This window comes from Ovis aries, chromosome X, assembly GCF_016772045.2.
Source record: "Ovis aries strain OAR_USU_Benz2616 breed Rambouillet chromosome X, ARS-UI_Ramb_v3.0, whole genome shotgun sequence".
Classification (NCBI taxonomy): Eukaryota; Metazoa; Chordata; class Mammalia; order Artiodactyla; family Bovidae; genus Ovis; species Ovis aries.
In genome coordinates, this window is record NC_056080.1 from 107,144,148 (window position 1) to 107,166,345 (window position 22,198).

A 22,198-nucleotide genomic window follows, 5' to 3' on the forward strand; every position below is an offset into this window, starting at 1 on the left:
GGTGAGGGAAATGCAATTTGCAGCAATAGAGAACCTTTTAAAACTATGTGTTCTTCCTCTTTGTGCCTCTCCTTCCAGCCTCCAGCTCTCCAGATGAGGGATAAATTCCCCAAGTCAGGAAAGTTACACTAAGGACACAAAAGATCAATACTAATTGAAGGCATTTATTTTTAAAAGCTGAAGATATTTTGTAAATAATAATCTCATGAATAATAATAAAGGTGGGGGGAATAGAGTTTCTACAAGGACTCCCAGATTTTTATAGAAAGAAGAAAAAGAAGACACTCATAGAATGTCAACATGGAATTGGAGATCATGGGGTTTTTAATTTAGCATTAACTAGCTAACTCGTTGAATAACTTTGTGCAGTTCTCATCATTCCCCTTGGTTTCAGTTTTCAATCTGTGCATAAGTAATGGTGTTAGCCATGATTTCTCAGGTTTCTAATAATGCCAAGATTCTAGGACCTGTTGATAAAAGCTTTATTTTATAAATCTAATGTGTAATAAGGAAGTCAGCCTACAAGCAAAAGGAAGGGTAAGGGGAGAGGAGAAATCTGTTTGTACTCCTGCTGAGCTAGAATAAATAATGATCTTCTTTCTGTCAACCAAGGGCTTAAATCAGCAGCCTAGGTAGACAATGTCAGTAAGGACTTACAAAGATTTGTCCTTGGGGTTAGCCAAAAGTTGACTCTAGTAAATATAGTCATTGTCCACATGGACTATTCAATTCCCAACCAGGTAGCCCAGTCATGCATCAGAATTGTCTTTGTGAAAACAGTAGAATAAGATAATAAATACAATGCATACAGTGAATCTAAGTGTTACAGTTACTTAGTATCCTTAGCATATTTGAACTCTGTCAGCACAAAACAGTAAGGTGTAACTAACTGATCTCGTCAGAGAAAATTCTGATGGAAGGGTAGGGAGTGACAATAGCAGCAGGGAGTAGTGGCTACATTCACAGATGGGCAGCCAGGCAGTCAGGGCTTGATCACCTCTGCCACCTACTAGCAGTGTGAGGGTGCATGTGTGTGCACTAAGATGATTCAGCCATATCTGATTCGCTGTGACCGTATAGACTATAGCCCACGAGGCTCCTCTGTCCATGGGATTCTCCAGGCCAGAATACTGGAGTATGTTGCCATGCCCTCCTCCAGGGGATCTTCCAGACCCAGGGATCGAAGCTAACTCTTACTTCTCCGGCATTGGCAGGAGGATTCTTTACCACTAGCACCACCTGGAAAGCCCAGCGAGTGACAATGATAAGTAGCTTGGAGACCTACCATGTAAGGTTTCAAAATCTACTAGTAGATGGTGATTTCTTTGTTGAGGTTGTACCTGCTACCCCTGCAGAAGTCTCTTATTGAAACAGTCCTGACTTCCCAGTATACCAGTTAGATAGATGATGTTCAATCCTTGCTTTGGAGTATGCTTTCCTTCTTTTAACCATCCATTAAAACGCCTCTGCTCTATATACCATTAACTCAGGTCCACACAAGATGAATGCTGGCTAATCTGATGAATCAATCAAGTGTGTTAGTGAGCATTTAAGGGCCAGTAGTAACATGAAAATGTACTAAGATATAACACCTTGGTAGTTTAAAATGTCAGCTCTGGAGTAAAAAAAAATATGATTTCTTATCGCACCTTTGCCACTTTTATAAGCTGTGCAAACTTGAACAAACCCTTTTACCCCTTTGTGTCTCAGTTTCCCCATCCTGAGAAACTGGGTAGTACTTACCCACAGGGTTTTGTGTTACAGGAGATATAGCATCAAATAACTACCTGGTACAGAGAAAGTACTCAGTTTCTTGTCTCTATCCCTGTCTTCATCATCTCCACTTTTTTACCAAAACAACTTACTTGTTCTAGCTCTCAGTGGTCTGCTGCTTTGTTTCCATCCATGCAATTCACCAGTGATCATGATAAAGGAACCAAAAGCCCAAAGTGTTGGCACCAAATATGTCCTGGGAGGCTATTAACAAGACTGCAACATGGCTCCATTTCCTACTCCAGAGATTCTGCTGGCTTCTGATGCCTTCAATTTATTCAGAGTAGGTGGTAATTCAACATTTCTTGGTTTGTGGAACACTTTCCCAAAGCCATGTAATATAGCTAATCAACATCTAAGGAACTGCAACAACAAGGGACGGTAGAAGAAGAGTTCTGAGCTTAAAGTCATTCCAGGTCAAATTTTAGTGCTTGGGAAATATCTAGGCTGTCATCCTCAAAGTGCTAACAAGCACATCTCCTGCTTGTTTCAAATACTGCAGGAAGGTCTTTACCCTCTCAGAAGAGTTACTCCAGACGCTTTCAAGCCAATTCCTCCAAATCTTTAGACACTAATACATCTAAAGAGGAGGGAATGGAAAGGCTCAGACATTAAATTAGAAACACCTTTGTTCATTAGGTCATTAATAGGAGGGTTAGTTGAATCCTCCAGCGATTAATTCACATAAGAGCAAATTGCAATTTTTCAACAGTAGCTGAGACTGTTGTAGCCATCACCTTTATTACTCTAGACAGTCAGGCCCTAACAATTGCCCTAAACAAAGGCATGGGCCCTCATGCCACCCCAGGGGGAGCCAATTACAATGGGCAGCATGGGGGAAATGGGCAATGTTTTTGATGACTGCTTATTAAAAAATAACAGAATCAAACTAGGGCATAATGTTGACCTTTTGGTCTTTAGAGAATGACTTTGAAGATAAATCTGGTGCCTTGATACAATTCACGTGACATGATACCTCTTCTGGGTGCCAAAGCTGTTAAGATACTAGAAGGTTAGGTGCCAAATACAGCCCTGTCAGGAACTCCCTTGATAACAAGGAAGACCAGATGTACGGTAGGGCTGGCCCAATCTTACCCCACTAATACAAATAATATGGAGAAGGCCATTCTTCATTAGCACAAGTCTAAATTACACATTTATGAATCTATAAAGCTCTAGGATATTCAAACATATCCAATGACTCAGGAGTTTGTAAGCAAGGGATTCTTCCATGGGTTTTTTAATACAGAAATAAATATTGTAAATGAACTACTAAGGACCAAATATTGGAGAAGGAAATGGCAACCCACTCCAGTATTCTTGCTTGGAAAATCCCACAGACAGAGAAGCCTGGCGGCTACAGCCCATGGGGACTAAACCACCACCAAGGCCCGAATACACAGGGAAGCCAGTAAGTGATATATGGTTGTCCAATCCTGAAGCAGTTGAAATGGGCTTTATAGGAACAGTACGACTTGAGTTAGGCCACAGGGGAAGGGCAGGCCTTAGAAAAGGGAAGAGGAAAGGCGATAACTTTCCAAGTTTATCAAATAGTTCCTTTAAGTTGACGGAATAAAGGCTCAGGCAAGTTACATCAGTGAGAAGTAACCATACAGTGTAAGACTACTTGGGGAAGTAGGAAATATAGAAAATGGTCTCAGCAGCCCCACAGCCTGGTGTGAACCTAAAAGATCTTTCAGGATGTGCAGTTTTAGTAACTGAATAGCAAGTCAAAAAAAATTTTTTAAGTAACCGGAAAGTCATCTATTACTTTCAGCTCTAATCATGACTTGACATCTTCAGTTCTTTTCATTTTGTCTCTGTTTTCCTCTCTACTTGCATCTTTCTGTGTTCCTACTCTCCTAAAAATGACGTGATAGTCTCTCTGTCAACTATGTCCCTGTGTATTTATAGCTTCTGATTATTATCAATCCTGTTGATTAATCCTGATTATTAATCCTGTGTGTCTCTAGTTCCTTGCGCACTCTACCATCTACTGATACTCTGTGTTTTTCATACATGTGCCTCAACAGAGAATCTAAGTGGACTGGACTGTTACTACTGAGTTTCAAGTACCACTTCTAGGAGAGCTCTTATGCTAGCCACCAGTAGGTCCCTGACCTCTCTGGATAAGTGAGTTTAGGTAAGGCCCAATCACTAACGGCTGGGATGATAGGATGTTTTGGCATGGTGGCGACCCATGGGGAAGGTCTCAGATGGAGCCATGTAAATGGCTTCTCACAGGGGGAAGTATATCTGATCCCACCTTTCACTGTCTGCTTACGAAGCTGGAGATTGAAAGGTGGCAGTTTACACATGACTGAGAAATAACAAGCAGATAAGTGTATTGGTTTGTCTGAGCAACTGGGGGGCTTAAACAACAGATAGTTATTTTGTCACAGTTCTGGAGTCTGTAAGTCCAAGATCAAGGTGTCAGCCAGTCTGGTTTCTTCTGAACTCCTCTCCTTGGCTTACAGATAACTGCCTTCTCTCTGTCATCACATGATCTTTCCTGTGTGTGTGCACATCCCTGGTTTTTCTCCCTATGTCGAAATTGCCTTCTCTTATAAGAACAGTCAGATTGGATAAGTACCCACCCTAATAGTCATGTGTTAACTTAATTCCCTCTTTAAAGGCACTATCTGCAAAATATCTCTGTTCTGAGGTACTGGAGATGAGGGCTTCACCATACCAATATGGGGGAGGGGCACAGTTCAGCCCATTAACAGCATGACTAAAGACGAGGTGAGGGGTGGGGAAGAAAACACTATTTGTTAAGAACTTGCTGTAGGAGGTACTATGCTAGGTGCTTCTGTAAAGGTTTTCTTGTTTAATTCTCAGAAGAACTCCCATGAGTGTAGCACTTAGTATTTGAATTTTATAGAAGCAGAAACTGAAAACCAAATAGCTTAAGATTATATGGCAATTGAGCTGAAATTGAACCTCAGGTGTGAATTACTCCCAAGCCAGTATTCTTGCCACTCCTCACTGCCACCTCTTAGATACATTTGGAAATATAATAATTAACTATATATTATCATTTATTGCATTATATATTACTAGATATTGAGATTCAGAGAAGGCTCTAAATGTCAGTGCAAGGAGTCTGATAGAGAATCATTGAAGTATTTTAACTGCAAAGAGAAAATACTGGAAAGTGATGTTCTAGGGAAACTAGGAAAAATTAAATTGTATTCAGTGCTTCTTATGTGTCAGATATTGTACTAGTGCTTTACATGAATTAACTTATTCATTCCAAAAACCTTAGGAGATAGATATTATTACTGTCTCTGTTTTACACAGGAAGAAATTGAGACAGAAAGGTTAAGTAACTTGCCCAAAGGTCACACAATTTGTCAGTGACAGACCTGGGATTTGAACACAAGCAGTCTGGCTCAGAAATTAATCTGATACATAATGAAGGATGAAATATAAGAAAGAGAGTCTTGACATAGGGAGACCAATTTTGAGGGGATTGTAAAGTCTCAGTTCAAGACAATGAGAGGCTGGATCAAAGTGATAGAAGAGGAGAAAAAAGGGAGGGATCAGTTTGAGAGACTTTTGGCAAAGGATCTCTGCCTCTCAGAATTAGCAAGGGGACATCTGCTGGGCAGGGGAAAGATCATGTCACTTGTCAACAGGTTCTCTCTAAAAGCTACCCCTAGTTCCCTGGCCTATCCGTCTATGGCTAAAATAGAAAGGAAAAAAAAGAAGAGAGAGAGCAAGTCCAGCAGGTGTGTTTTTCTAAAGAAATAACTTAAACCCATATGACTTTTTCTTCCCAATCAAAAGGTAGTAATTTTCTAATCGCAAAGGAGAGAGGCAGTTGCCCCCACCAAACAAGAGTCTAACTACCATCCACTGTATTTAGTGGTAATTTATACCAATGGTTTCCATAGCAACAAGGAACTAACAACTTGGTAGTTGGGAGTTAAAATGAAATTTCTAAGATTTCAGAAACTATATTCCAGAAAAATGCAGTATCTCATGCAGAATCATGTATTTTGTCTAGTATTTAAAAATAAAATCAAATGTACTTGAAAAAAGATATTGAATATGTTTTCTATGAATGTTGACAACCCCTAGCCTAATCAAAGGGCATACATTTCACAAAATTATGAGACTTCATTGAAAAAAGTTTAAAGACTAAGCTGTTCACTGACAATCTTCAAAATAGCTCAGTTTTTCATAGAAAAAATGTACCCTTTTTCCCCCATATCATATTCATTATTTGAAAATGAACATGAAAGGGCAAGGCAACAAAGGTTTGGTAAGTGCACCCTATCTAGGCCCTTCCACATACATGATCTCTTTTTAGTCTAAAGATTGCTTTCAGAGCATACATTCAACCCAATCATTTTGCTTTCTGCCTCCAGGAAAGATATTTCCTAATGAATGTATTTTACTTCGGTAGGAAAAAAACTGGAGGTCAGGTGTAGCCAATCCAATGGGTGACTGCATTTTGATTTGCATTCACGGATGGATTCAGATTTGGCAGCAGTTGGCGCACTTAGGGTTCCAGTGACCTAATGGCCAAAATGGTCATTATGGCAAGGCAAAGTCACAGATGGCAAGAACATCAGAATAGCACCAAGGCAAACAGCTCTGCCAGGTCCCAGTGCCATGCTGATCACTCCCTAAGATAGAATGGATAGAAAGCAGTGAACTTTCTACCATCTAAGGCCTCTGCTGGAAACTGGGAGTGGTGATTCAGAGATGGAATGACTATGATACACAGCAACTGATTTCAAATGAGAATCCTTTTTGCGTGCAAATGTTGCATTTTTAAAATTAGTGATCCTATGTAGAAAGTCACACATAGGACACATTTTATCAAAATCGCCAATTCCAAATACTGGGAATCAGTACTTACCTGGTCTTCAGGCCTCAGATTATATATTTTCTTTATTTTTCTTGATAAGAAAGCTATTATCAGGCTAATTCAGTGCAAATCACTATTACTTCAAGAGAAAAACTTAGCTTTTCCTTCCCTAACCCAAGTTCAATAGGAATCACTGCCATCATCTTTAGTTCCTGTGAAGCCCCTTGAGCAAGATCATCCATCCAAAAGCAACAAAGTGGCTCCTCTCACAACATCCCGAGTCCCCCAGTGAAATTGTAAGTAGTCCCTCAGCACTTCATTTAACTCTCCAGTCCTTCACAATACTTGTTTTCTCTTGCAAGGAAAATCATTGGTAGCAATAAACTTCAAAATGCTGCCATGTATTTAAGAAGCAATGTTTTGCCAAAATGAAATCAAATTCTTTGGAGTCAGGCAGTTTTGGATTTCATTCATTTTATTCACTGCATGATCTTAAGTAATTTAATCTGACTTTAAGTTTCTTCACCTATGAAATGGGAAAAAATCTATTACCATATAGGTTGTTGGACTACATAAAACAATGCACAATGTTAAGTATTCACCTAATGTTACGTGTTAAAATACTAATAATCATAAATTTTGACTATAGAAAATATTATACCTTCCTTTCTATTTTGCCCTTCATTATAACAAAACTAAAAAAATAATGTCTGACACAGGATACAGCAGGCTTGGGGCTGGTGCATGGTGATGACCCAGAGAGATGTTATGGGGAGGGAGGTGGGAGGGGATTCATGTTTGGGAACGCATGTACACCCGTGGTGGATTCATGTCAATGTATGGCAAAACCAATACAGTATTGTAAAGTAAAATAAAGTAAAAATAAACATTTTAAAAATAAATAAATAAATAAATAATGAGAACCAATTACAGGTGTCCATATATTTTCATGTTTCTCCAGCTCCCAGCAAGGCACTTCCTTTCTAGCACCTTGGAAAGTAAGTCAAACTGATTTTCATTTGAATTTATATTTGTACATGAGTATAATGCATGGCTCTAGGCTTAACCATTCAGATATATCAGGTTCAACCTAGGGCATCAATACAGAAATACCAGGTATAGCAAACATGGATTTTTCTGGTCAAAGGCTCAGACATGCTTTAAAAGAAAGTATTCTGCTCTGAGCCAACATTCTGCCTGATGCAGAAAATTTAAGCCTGTTACATCCAGGTAAGTTCAGTAATTTCTCAGCCAGTTCAAATTGTATCTTCAGTTATAATCATGATTTGCCTCTCTGTTTCGCTCCCTCCTCAGGATCAGTGATCAGCTCCGGGAGAGGGTGAGGAGGCAGCTAAAGGGAAGGCCACTGCACTGGCCTTACTTCCTTACTGCTCCAGGCTCATTGCATCTGTTCCTAGGCATATGTGTTGCATAATGTTCCCCTAAACTCTGTATTCTGCTAACGTTTGCTGCTTAACAAGCTACCTCAAAACTTAGTAGCTTTAAATGGCAGCCCTTTATTTAGCTCACAACTCTGTGGGCAAGCAATCTGGGCTAGCCTCAGCTGGACTCACCCATGCATCTACAGTCAACTGGCAGTCAAGGACCTCATTCTCATGTCTGGAGATTGGCTGGCTGGCAGAAGGGATGAGAGAGTAACGGCACCACGTCTTTCATAATCCAACAACCTGATCATAGAGTGATCAGAAGTTCCAACAGAAGCCAAGAGAAGGCAGCCTGCAATATGTCTGCATTCCTTCAAGTGTCTACTTGCTGTCACATTTTGTGTTGTCCCACTTGTCAAGTCAAGCGACAAGGCCAAGCCTGGAGTCGATGTCAAGGGTGTCGGCAAAGAGTATAGAAATAGGAAGTTATGACTAACTTAGAAGTCATTACTGCATCAGCACACCAGAAAAGGAAATTGCTTTTTTAAGGGATATTTAGTTCCCACTTAGCTCTCCTGTGCTGATAAGCCAGTGAGTGTTATTATATATCCCAACCCATGGCAGAGACTGTTCAAATCATACACAGAATCCTTTCATCCTGGTGTAAAGCATCTTAGAAACACACTGGTTCTCTTTCTCTCAGATAACTTCCCTCATTCAATTCAGGGAACCACAGGACATTTTTATATCATCTCCTATGTCCCTGGACAATTCAGAAAACAGGGGTTGCCGGTTGGCAGGTGGTCAGTGTAGTGGAAACTTATCTTTGACTTTTTCTTGCCAAGCCTGCCAAACAGTAGAGCTCTCATAGAAGACTGCTGCGTTGGATTGAAAGGATGTATGATTGCTCAACAAGGCTTCCCAGCTTACTGGGACCTTCCCAGGAGGTAAAGCTTAAATCCATCCTCCTTTGATTTCCTCAAGCTGTAAATGGGATTTCCATCATGTTTTACCATTCTTCAGATCTGACCCAATAGAAAGGTGGGCAGAATACAAGGACCTCCAAATACATGTCTCATTCTCTTCCCACCTCTGCAAAATCCTCTGTTCATATCATTCCCTGCTTGAAAGATCTTTTCTGTATGTCCACATGTCTTATTCATGCAATGGGCATGAGGAGAGTATGAAAAGGCAGGAGAAACCCTGTTCAGGTTGATCTTGTGTTCTTCCTGACTTTTCTCTATACTTGTGTTCTTCCTGACTTTTCTTAATTATACTTACACTAGTAGCTTCTTTTTAGTTCAGGGGCTAAAAATTTACCACAATCCTTTTTGGAGCTTATCTTAATAACTACCCCTATGAATTATAAGTCTTTACATATGGGAGCTATTTATTCTGGATGCACAGAATCTGGTCAGAGACTTAGTTCCCCTCTGAATTCTGCCACAACCAAAGGCAGAGCCTCCACAGAGCTTGGATGAGTCTTATGATGGCCTTGTATAACTTGCTGTGTGTGGCGGGGGGTGGGGAAAGGTGGGGGCTGATGGAAGTAAGCAGTGAGGAAAACACCTACGTAGAGGAGTCCAAATGCAATGATTGATTTACTAGGGAGAAACATCTAGAGGCATAATATCTGGAAGCATTAACGGATGGGTTTTCATTCTCTTTTTACCCCTCATTACCCCTCAACATTTCCCATTAAAACCAGACCTTGAGGCTGAGACGTATTACCTCAGGCAAGGGCCCAATGCATAAAACAAACAGTCATATTTTTGGCATTTACTTTGGAATTAGACCTCTGAAAACCTTGGCAGAGCCACTGTCTCAATAGATAAAGCTTTGAATTACAAAACCCAAGTTTTGTGAGAGAGAGAGAAAGGTTTTGAGTTTCAAAACTTTGAAGACTTCATGCAAAGACTTAGCGCACAAAGGTTATCTTACAAACAAGAGCATTGGAAAGATTTTATGATGAAAGAAAAGCCTGTTTTCCACATCCAAGATGAAATTAAGTTGGATTAGTTGAGGAAGGGAAGAGGATTGAGACCAATCTCTGGGAAGAGGAGTAAAGGAAACCCCAGAAAAATTGGGGGAGTATTAAGAGCAGAGACTTGTGTTTTACTTCCCAGATGAAGTTCAAGAAGGCAATAAGTCCACAAAAATGGTGGCCAGACACATCTAGACAGGAGTAGAAACGCTTCTAACTCTCCTAAGAGCCTAGAGGGTGATGGGAAGATATCTGCACCTTCAATAAGGCTACAAATGGCTGAGAGATGTGTAGGGGCCTTGTAATTTTAACACGGAAACAAGGAATTGACAGTGAATTCCATGTCAATTGCACAGTACGTAGGACTGGTAGAACTGTAAACATTAGGAAACACTGCTGCTGCTGCTGCTGCTGCTAAGTCGCTTCAGTCATGTCCGACTCTGTGCGACCCCATAGACGGCAGCCCACCAGGCTCCCCCGTCCCTGGGATTCTCCAGGCAAGAACACTGGAGTGGGTTGCCGGTATGGATAAATACCAACAGCCCAAATATAACAAAAGCTAAACTCTCCTCAGATACCAAAAGAAAGCAGAAAAGGATCACAGACAAAATACCCTGCCTTCCACTTTGGTAGTATTTAGATGCTAACCCATAGAATAAGAAGAAAGAAGAGGAAAACCTTGATTTGTACTAACTTTTTACTTCAAAAAAATTACTTCATGACAAATTTGACTAAGAGTACCTTAAATCGTCAATGTTAAAATTTCTGAGACTGGGAGTTCCCTGGCGATCCAGTGGTTAAGGGGCCAAGCAGGAAGCCTGGGTTTGATCCCTGGTCAGGGAACTAAGATCCACCCTCCAAGCCATATGGTACAGCCAAAAAAATTTTTTTCTGACACTGAACAGAATTGGAGAGAAGAATCACATCTTTTTACAAATTTGAATTGAACTATGAAAAACATACCTATAGAGTGTATAGTTTTCTATTGTTGCTATATTAAATCACTACAAATTTCTGGACTTAACACAAGTTTATCATCTTATAATTTTGGACATTAGAAGTTCTGAAATCAAGGTATCAACAAGGCTGTTCCAGGAGAGAATATGCTTGCTTGGCTTTTCCAGTTTCAGTTCAGTTCAGTCACTCAATTCTGTCCAACTCTTTGCGACATCATTGACTGCAGCATGCCAGGCCTCCCTGTGCATCACCAACTCCTGAAGCCTACTCAAATTCATGCCCATCACATCGGTGATGCCATCCAACCATCTCATCCTCTGTAGTCCCCTTTTCCTCCCACCATCAATCTTTCCCAGCATCAGGGTCTTATCAAATGAGTCAATACTTTGCATCAGGTGGCCGAAGTATTGGAGTTTCAGCTTCAGCATCAGTCCTTCCAATGAATATTCAGGACTGATTTCCTTTAGGATGGACTGGATGGATCTCCTTGCAGTCCAAGGGACTCTCAAGAGTCTTCTCCAGCATCACAATTCAAAAGCATCAATTCTTCGGCACTCAGCTTTCTTTATAGTCCAACTCTCACATCCGTACATGACTACTGGAAAAACCATAGCTTTGACTAGCTGGACCTTTGTTGGCAAACTAATGTCTCTGCTTTTGAATATGCTGTCTAGGTTGGTCATAACTTTCCTTTCAAGGAGCAAGCGTCTTTTAATTTCATGGCTGCAGTCACCATCTGCAGTGATTTTGGAGCCCCCCAAAAATAAAGTTTCTCACTGTTCCCATCGTTTCACCATTTATTTGCCATGAAGTGATGGGACCAGGTGCCATGATCTTAGTTTTCTGAATGCTGAGCTTTAAGCCAACTTTTTTACTCTCCTCTTTCACTTTCATCAAGAGGCTCTTTAGTTCTTCTTCACTTTCTTCCATAAGGATGGTGTTATCTGCATATCTGCTGCCGCTGCTGCTAAGTGACTTCAGTCGTGTCCAACTCTGTGTGACCCCATAGACAGCAGCCTACCAGGTTCCTCCATCCCTGGGATCAGAGGTTATTGATATTTCTCCCAGCAATCTTGATTCCAGCTGTGCTTCATCCAGCCCAGGATTTCACATGATACACTCTGCATAAAAGTTAAATAAGCAGGGTGACAATATACAGCCTTGATGTACTCTTCTCGTTTCAAAAGAACCAATTTTGGTCCTTAGTTCATAGGCCCTTCCTCCGTCTTCCAGCATCAGAGCACTTTCAATTCTCCTCCTTCTCTCCTGCCCTTCCATTATCACATCTTTTTTTTGACTCAGACAATATGCCTCTCTCTTTGCCTAATTAGAATTCTTTTGTTTATATTGGGTCCACTCACATAATGCAGGATAATCTCAATCCAAGATCCTTAATTTAATCACATCTGTAATGTCCCTTTTGCCATCTAGGATAACACTTACAGGTTTCAGGGAATAGGGTGTGGATAATCTTTAAAAGGGGCTTCCCAGGTGCCACTAGTGGTAAAGAACCCACCCGCTAATGTGGGAGACCCAGATTCAATCCTTGGGTCAGGAAGATCCTCTGGAGAAGGGAATGGCAGCCCACTCCAGTACTCTTGCCTGAAGAATCCCCATAGACAGAGGAGGGCTACAGTTCATATGGTTGCAAAGAGTCCAGCATGACTGAAGCAACTTAGCACACACACATCTTTAAAAGGCCATTATTCTGGCCTCATAGGATAATCTGAGCTATGACCCAACCCAAGAATTCTCACCCTTATATAGATCACCTGTAGAGCCAAACACCCAGTTTTCTCAACAAGGCTAATGGTCAAGTTTGGTCTTCAGCCATTATGTTCTGGTTTAGCCCTACCAGTTGTTCACAGCTGGAATCTATAGTGATCAGTTGGTGCCTGTGCTTTATTAACATTGTTCAATATTTTGACTATCACCCCTGGTGACAATGACAAGTTGAGAAGTGCCACCCTTATGGTGTGAACAATTAGAGCAAACCCCTTGAGCAAAGCAGCCTACAGAGCTAAATGGGCTGAGATTTATAGGATTAGCTGAGTGAAGGAAGTAAATAAAAATGATTATGTTTTCTATACACATGTCCTGGATACCATCCAAAATAAGCTAGTGTTTCCAGTGATCAAAAAGCATGTAGTACACATCTCTGTGCCCCCTTCTATGTAATTTCTAAAGATGTAAGGTGACAAAATCCTCAGATGCCAAGGGGCACACTCATTCATTCAGTCTTTCAACCATCTTTAATAAGTGTTTGCTCAGTGTCAAGATTTATTCTAGGTGTTGGAGATATAGTGGAGAACAGCACCAGATAATTTTATACAGTGTTTTCAAACTTCAGTGTGCATCAGAATTTAATAAAACATAGCCGAGGAAGGAAGTAGCAGGATTCCAGAGAGAGGGGACATAGCTATACCTAAGGTTGATTCATGTTGATGTTGGGCAGAAACCAACACAATACTGTAAAGAGATTATCTTTCAATTAAAAATAAATTTAAAAAATAAAACATAGCTTCCAGGGCTGTGCTAAAAAGAGAGATTTCGGAGCTGTCCCCCACCCACCCCACAGGAATCTTTTTCAGAGGGTTTGGGGCAACTCAGGAATTTGCATATTATAAATTATTGACAGTTGTAAGTGGGAATATGCTGGTGAAAAGAGCTCACTTAGAGAAAAGAGCTCACTTAGAGAAAAGAGCTCATCATAGTGGTAATGGCATAAAAGAATCCTCAAGGTTAATCACTTACCATCTGTTTTCATTTCTGCTGACCTATCCCATGAGTTGGTTCATACAAAGATAATAAGACTCAGTTTATATAGATACTAACATGCCTACTATCCCCACTTTGAATTGCCATGTGTTCACTTGCTTAATTTTGATCAATACTGTAAATCTTGTATTGTTTTCTGCTTATTTATTTCAGTAACTCTTGAAGTAGTATAGATCGGAAAGTAATAAGTGACTAGTCTCTAGATTAGAAGATTTTCCTCATGGTTTTTTACTCAGAAGGCAGGCTGATCATTTTGGCTTTCAACTATTATATAAAAGACAGACTGTGCATTATTGTGCTAGAGGTTTTATTTGTGTTGATGGCTAGGACACTCAAGAAGTTTGACATTTCTAGGTAAAACATGTTCCACTGACAGATTCTTCAAAGGGAAATGGGCCCCCACACAACCCTTGTTAAGTTGACAGTGAAATACATGATTTCACATTCCTAGCTACAGTTGCTTAGAGATGGACACCTAAACCAGGGAAGTTCAATCACAGACTTACAACTGACCTATGCATTGACTGGCATAAAAAGATCTGCCATAAAAGAGATGTATATGTATGGCTGAATCCCTTTGCTGTCCACCTGAAACCATAACGACATTGTTCATCAGCTATATTCTAATATGGGCATCCCATTGCAGGGGGATGAAGAGAATAGGGGGAAGAGATAGTTTGGGATGGGCATGTACACACTGCCATCTTTAAAATGGATAACCAGCAAGGTCCTACTGCATAGCACAGGGAACTCTGCTCGATGTTTTGTGGCAGCCTGGAGGGGAGGGGCGTTTGGGGGAGAATGGATACATGTATATGCATGGCTGAGTCTCTTTGCTGTTTGCCTGAAACTATCACAACATTGTTAATCAGCTATACCCCAATATAAAATTTAGAAGTTTTTTTTTTTTAAGTCAAGGATTTTTTATGAAATTGTCTCTTCAGTCACATATTAGAGCTCTTTACCAGACCAAGAGTCTTCCAAACATGTTTCATTGGGTGGGAAATTATGGATGGCTCATAGCAAATCCACCCCTTTCTTGATAAATATTTTGAATATGTGAAGTTTGAGATACCTATTAAAAATTGAGACTTCAAAGCTAACAGTTAAAATTTTTGAATTTAGAGAAGTCAGGGTAGGAAATGCAAATTTGGGAGTCATTGGAGATAGAGATTTGGGGGTCACTGGCATAAAGACAGTACTGAAAATCATGGGACTAGATAAAATCACTTAGAGAAAGAGAGTATAGAGAATAAAAGGTGGCCCAGGACTGAGTCTTAGGGCATTTCTACATTTAGAAATAGGGCGGAGGAAAGGAGCCAGAAAAGCAGATTAAGAATGAACAGCCACTAGTTATGAAGGAAATATGATGTCCTAGAAACCAAAAAAAGAAGTGGTTTCAAGAATAAGGTAGTGGTCAATTGTGTCAGATGCTTATGAGAGGTCTATTAAGATGAAGATTTAAAAAATGGCTACTGGATTTAGAAACAGAAAAGTTATTACAACATTAAAGTCAGAAGCTCAATTGTGGTGGGCTGAAGACAGAATGGGTCATGAGGAAGTAGAGACAACGATGAACAAACCTTTTTTAAAAAGTTCTGTAATGAAGGGGGATCAGAAAAATGGGGTGGTATCAAGAGGGAGACGTGAAATCACAGGAAATACAGGAAAATGTTTATATAGAAACAGGGACTATTCTATGATGAAAGGAGAATTAAGAACACAAAAGAGAGAAAAGATAGTGTCAGGTGAAAAGTCCTTGAGGAGTCAAGAGCAGATGGAACACAGAGTATAAGTGAATGGATTGCCTTTTATAGAAACAAAGAATATACAACTTAGATTTAATAGTAGAAAAGCAACAGAACTCCCATGTAACAATGTGTTTCTGATGGAGGTGGAGTGTTTCAGAAGTTTCAGCTGAAGAAAATGAATTAAATGGCTGTTTCAAAGAGCAAAAAGGCAGGAACTTCCCTGGTGGTCCAGTGGATAAGATTCTGTGCTTCCACTGCCGGGGGCATGGGTTCAATCTCTGGTCATGGAACCGATTCCACATGCCACACTACAGCCAAAAAAATTTTTAAATAATAAATGAAAAAATTGCTGGGATGAATAAAGCCAGAGCCATAAACAACAAACAAAAACAAAGAGCAGAAAGGCAAATGTGTGAAGACAGTATTAGTACAATAGAATGCCCAGGCAGTTGTTAAGTTTCAAATTTGAGAACACGAATTTAAAATAAAACTCATTAGCATGCAGATTAGTTTTCTATTGATGCTGGAAAAAATTACCACAAACTTAATGGTTGAAAACGGAGAAGGCAATGGCACCCCACTCCAGTACTCTTGCCCGGAAAATCCCATGGACGGAGGAGCCTGGTAGGCTGCAGTCCATGGAGTCTCTAAGAGTCGGACATGACTGAGCAACTTCACTTTCCCTTTTCACTTTCATGCATTGGAGGAGGAAATGGCAACCCACTCCAGTGTTCTTGCCTGGAGAATCCCAGGGACGGGGGAGCCTGATGGGCTGCCATCTATGGGGTCGCACAGATTCGGACACGACTGAAGCGACTTAGCAGCAGTAGCAGTGGTTGAAAACAATGCAAGTTCACCTCACAGCTCTGTAAGTCAGAAGTCTAGCACAGCTCTTTCTAGGGTAAAGTCAAGATATGAGCAGACTGCCTTCTTTTCTGGACACTGTAGGAGAGAATCCATTTCCGTAACTTTTTTCCTTGGGCCACCCACATGCTTGGTTCGTGGTCTCTTCAGTTCAGTTCAGTCACTCAATCTTGTCCGACTCTTTGTGACCCCGTGAATCACAGCACGCCAGGCCTCCCTATCCATCACCAACTCTCAGAGTTCACTCAAACTCATGTCGATGGAGTCAGTGATGCCATCCAGCCATCTCATCCTCTGTCATCCCCTTCTCCTCCTGCCCCCAATCCCTCCTAGCATCAGGGTCTTTTCCAATGAGTCAGTTCTTCACATCAGGTGGCCAAAGTATTGGAGTTTCAGCTTCAACATCAGTCCTTCCAATGAACACCCAGGACGGATCTCCTTTAGGATGGACTGGTTGGATCTCCTTGCAGTCCGAGGGATTCTCAAGAGTCTTTTCCAACATCACAGTTAAAAGCATCAATTCTTCGGTGCTCAGCTTTCTTCACAGTCCAACCCTCACATCTATACATGACCACTGAAAAAACTGTAGCCTTGACTAGACGGACCTTTGTTGGCAAAGTAATATCTCTGCTTTTCAATATGCTATCTAGGTTGGTCATAACTTTCCTTCCAAGGAGTAAATGTCTTCTTAATTTCATGGCTGCAATCACTATCTGCAGTGATTTTGGAGCCCCAAAAAATAAAGTCTGACACCGTTTCCACTGTTTCCCCATCGGTTTTCCATGAAGTGATGGAACCAGATGCCATGATCTTCGTTTTCTGAATGTTGAGCTTTAAGCCAACATTTTCACTCCCCTCTTTCACTTCCATCAAGAGGTTTTTTAGTTCCTCTTCACTTTCTGCCATAAGGGTGGCATCATCTCCTTATCTGAGGTTATTGATATTTCCCCCAGCAATCTTGATTCCAGCTTGTGCTTCTTCCAGTCCAGTGTTTCTCATGATGTACTCTGCATAGAAGTTAAATAAGCAGGGTGACAACATACAGCCTTGACATACCCCTTTTCCTATTTGGAACACGTCTGTTGTTCCATGTCCAGTTCTAACTGTTGCTTCCTGACCTGCATATAGGTTTCTCAAGAGGCAGGTCAGGTGCTCTGGTATTCTCATCTCTTGAAGAATTTCCCACAGTTCATTGTGATCCACATAGTCAAAGGCTTTGGCATAATCAATAAAGCAGAAATAGATATTTTTCTGGAACTCTTGCTTTTCCATGATCCAGCAGATGTTGGCAATTTGATCTCTAGTTCCTCTGCCTTTTCTAAAACCAGCTTGAACACCAGGGAGTTCACGGTTCACGTATTGCTGAAGCCTGGCTTGGGGAATTTTGAGCATTACTTTACTAGCGTATGCTATGTCAGTTCAGTCGTGTCCAACTCTGTGTGACCCCATAGACAGCAGCCCACCAGGCTCCCCCGCCCCTGGGATTTTCCAGGCAAGAACACTGGAGTGGGTTGCTATTTCCTTCTCCAATGCATGAAAGTGAAAAGTGAAAGGGAAGTCGCTCAGTCATGTCTGACTCTTTGCGACTCCATGGACTGGGATTTTCCATCCATGGGATTTTCCAGGCAAGAGTACTGGAGTGGGGTGCCATCGCCTTCTACTAGCGTGTGAGAGGAATGCAATTGTGTGGTAGTTTGAGCATTCTTTGGCATTGCCATTCTTTGGGATGGAATGAAAACTGAACTTTTCCAGTCCTGTGGCCACTGCTGAGTTTTCCAAATTTGCTGGCATATTGAGTGCAGCACTTTCACAGCATCATCTTTCAGGATTTGAAATAGCTCAACTGGAATTCCATCACCTCCACTAGCTTTGTTCCTAAAGATGCTTGCTAAAGTCCACTTGACTTCACATTCCAGGATGTCTGGCTCTAGGTAAGTGATCACACCATCGTGATTATCTTGGTCGTGAAGCTCTTTTTCATACTCCATCTGAAATAGAGCAGGAACCCCTCTTATGTTGTACCTCTCTACCCTTCTTCCAGTGTTGTGTCTCTGCAACCACAGCTGAGAAATGTCCTCTGCTTTTAAGGACTCGTGGAATTAGATTGAGCCCACCTGGATAATTCAGGTTCATTTCCCCACTCAGGATCTATAACTTTAATAACGTGAGCTAAGCCCTTTTGCCATGTAATGTTCACAGGTTACTGGGATTAGGGACCATTCGGTTATTGGGATTTGGGGCCATGCACAGAATGTGTACTTTTCCCAGTAGTGTCTGGCTGCTTGTGTGCAGTCTTGGAATAGGTAGACAGCAGGATATCAACTATTGAAAATCCCTTGGACAAGGATATCAAACCAGTCAATTCTAAAGGAAATCAATCCTGAATACTCATTGGAAGGACTGATGCTGAAGCTGAAGCTCCAATACTTTCACCACCTGGTGGGAAGAGCTGATTCACTGGAAAAGACCCTGATGCTCGGAAAGATTGAAGGCAGGAGAAGGGGATGACAGAGGATGATATGATTGGGTGGAATCACTGATTCAATGGACAATACTTTGAGCAAACTCCGGGAGATAGTGAAGGACAGGGAAACCTGATGTGCTGCAGTCCATGGGATCACAAAGAGTCGGACATGACTTAGTGACTGAAAAACAACGGGATATTAACAGTGTTATGTGTTTTGCAAGCAAGGGACAGCTGAGTGATAAATGGTCAAGAGTGGAAGAGGTGTGCAAGGAAACGACTCTAATGATAATTAAAATCAAGATTTTGGAGGTGGTTCAGTTTTTGTTAAGGGCAGTTCAAGGACATGACCCTGAGATTGGGTTAATCAGGCAGGATAAGAAAAAGATAATTGGTGATGAGAAGGTCAAGTAACTGAAGAGCCAGAGGATTGGATGAATCTTCCATGTGAATACTGAAGTCGCCAAAAATGTTATTAGCAATAGAGAGGGAGAGGAAGAAAGTGGGCCAAGTACAATAATGTTTATTAGATGAAAAGAAGTGACTGGTTTGGAGAATAACAAGGAGGGTAGTAGTAGATTAGGATGGCGTTACACGTGAAGAATCTGGGATGTCTAAAGGAAAAAGAAGAAATGATTCTAGAAACAAATGAGGACTTCCTACCATGCAAAGTGCAAAATATGAGGTATTAGTCTACTATCTAAAACCTAGCATTTAGAATAGCTGGGATGAGACTCAAGAACCTAGATATTAGAATTGCAACACAGTCCAGCCTCAGTCTCAATATTCAGGCAAATCCTATTTGTTTAAGATGCAACCCCAGGTCTCAAAATGGAGGTAAAACCGCCGCCCGGTCACCCCCAGCCCGACTCCGGCTGTCGCCGCTGCCTCCGGGGGGAGGAGGGTCATGATCCCAAGGAACCAGAGCAGTTGAGAAAGCTGTTTATTGGTGGTTTGAGCTTTGAAACTACAGATGATAGCTTAAGAGAACATTTTGAGAAATGGGGCACACTTACAGATTGTGTGGTGATGAGAGATCCCCAAACAAAACGTTCCAGGGGCTTTGGTTTTGTGACTTACTCTTGTGTGGAAGAAGTGGGTGCCGCAATGTGTGCTCGACCTCACAAGGTTGATGGGCGTGTAGTGGAACCAAAGAGAGCTGTTTCTAGAGAGGATTCTGTAAAGCCTGGTGCCCATCTAACAGTGAAGAAAATTTTTGTTGGTAGTATTAAAGAAGATACAGAAGAATATAATTTGAGAGACTACTTTGAAAAGTATGGCAAGATTGAAACCATAGAAATTATGGAAGACAGGCAGAGTGGGAAAAAGAGAGGATTTGCTTTTGTAACTTTTGATGATCATGATACAGTTGATAAAATTGTTGTTCAGAAATACCACACTATTAATGGGCATAATTGTGAAGTGAAAAAGGCCCTTTCTAAACAAGAGATGCAATCTGCTGGATCACAAAGAGGTCGTGGAGGTGGATCTGGCAACTTTATGGGTTGTGGAGGAAACTTTGGAGGTGGTGGAGGTAACTTTGGTCGTGGTGGAAACTTTGGTGGAAGAGGAGGCTATGGTGGTGGAGGTGGTGGCAGCAGAGGGAGTTATGGAGGAGGTGATGGTGGATATAATGGATTTGGAGGTGATGGTGGCAACTATGGCGGTGGTCCTGGTTATAGTAGTAGAGGAGGTTACGGTGGTGGTGGACCAGGAGGATATGGAAACCAAGGTGGTGGATATGGTGGCGGTGGTGGAGGATATGATGGTTACAATGAAGGAGGAAATTTTGGAGGTAACTATGGTGGTGGTGGAAACTATAATGATTTTGGAAATTATAGTGGACAACAGCAGTCAAATTATGGACCCATGAAAGGGGGTAATTTTGGTGGAAGAAGCTCGGGCAGTCCCTATGCTGGTGGTTATGGATCTGGTGGTGGAAGTGGTGGATATGGTAGCAGAAGGTTCTAAAAACTCAGAAGAAAAGGGCTACAGTTCTTAGCAGGAGAGAGAGCGAGGAGTTGTCAGGAAAGCTGCAGGTTACTTTGAGGCAGTCGTCCCAAATGCGTTAGAGGAACTGTAAAAATCTGCCACAGAAGGAACGATGATCCATAGTCAGAAAAATTACTGCAGCTTAAACAGGAAACCCTTCTTGTTCAGGACTGTCATAGCCACAGTTTGCAAAAAGTGCATCTATTGATTAATGCAATGTAGTGTCAATAAGATGTACATTCCTGAGGTCTTTTATCTGTTGTAGCTTTGTCTTTTTCTTTTTCTTTTCATTACATCAGGTATATTGCCCTGTAAATTGTGGTAGTGGTACCAGGAATAAAAAATTAAGGAATTTTTAACTTTTCCAAAAAAAAAAAAAAAATGATGCAACCCCAGCCCTTACAGGGCAAATAGTCAACTATTTACTTCAACATTATCTTTAGCATCCTTAAACTTGTGTAAGGTCATTAACCATGAGTCCATGAAGTTACCATCACCTCTAACTGGTACACCAATATCAGCAATAGAAACAAGGCACATCATTTGAATTTACTGTCAGTATCTGGATATTTGGGCCTCCCTGGTGGCTCAGATGGTAAAGAATCTGCCTGCAATGCAGGAGACCCAAGTTTCATCCCTGATTTGGAAGATCCCATGGAGAAGGGAATGAATGGCAACCCAGTCCACTATTCTTGCCTGGAGAATTCCATGGACAGAGAAGCCTGGCAGGGTACAGTCCATGGTGTCACAAAGAGTCAGATGCAACTTAGCAACAAAAAACAAAAACAAATAGAACAGATAAACTTCTACTAGGTGACATTTCGCACTGACTCACCCATGAGGAGGTAGTATACTTTGGAGTGTCACATTTCTGGATACTAGGCCTTCTTCTGCCACAAATCAGCCATGGGGGGTGGGGAGTTGATTTTTTAAAGTGTTGCCAAATAAGTGAGCATTCTTGATGAAACCTGCAGTAAAAACCTTTGTCTTTGTCTATATTGCTTTATTCATTGAAATTCTCATTAACCAGTTGAAGTGTAAATATATGTGTACTATTGTAATAACAAAATGTTACAATAGTGAAGATTGTGGAAACTACTCTTTTTATATATGAAAGCAATTATGAAAGACTTTCAAATGGTTAAATCAAGTGGTAAACAAATTGACAATTAATACAAATATTAAAAGAATGCCTTAGCCAGATAAATTTAAGAAAAGTACTATATATTTTGGAGCCATCAAATTTTTATAAATATTTATAAAGACAAATAATGATATAATAATTATAAATCATTATAAAACACTGAATAATGGATATTATACTTATTACAATTTTAATTTTTATAAAATTATTTGATACACTCACTAAATGAAATACTTAAAAACCTCTATTTGATTTACAGTTATTTAATTCCATTTAGTTTAAGA

At 40.8% G+C, this 22,198-nt stretch overlaps 1 protein-coding gene across 1 annotated transcript; it reads left to right on the forward strand.

The window, feature by feature from the left end:
- Positions 1-19,606: 19,606 nt before the first annotated feature.
- LOC101115685 (heterogeneous nuclear ribonucleoprotein A3-like) lies at positions 19,607-21,129 on the forward strand. Its single transcript, XM_012107362.5, has one exon. It carries the CDS (start codon positions 19,610-19,612, stop codon positions 20,747-20,749), a length of 1,140 nt encoding a protein of 379 aa, XP_011962752.3. The 5' UTR covers positions 19,607-19,609; the 3' UTR covers positions 20,750-21,129.
- The last annotated feature ends 1,069 nt before the right edge of the window (positions 21,130-22,198 follow it).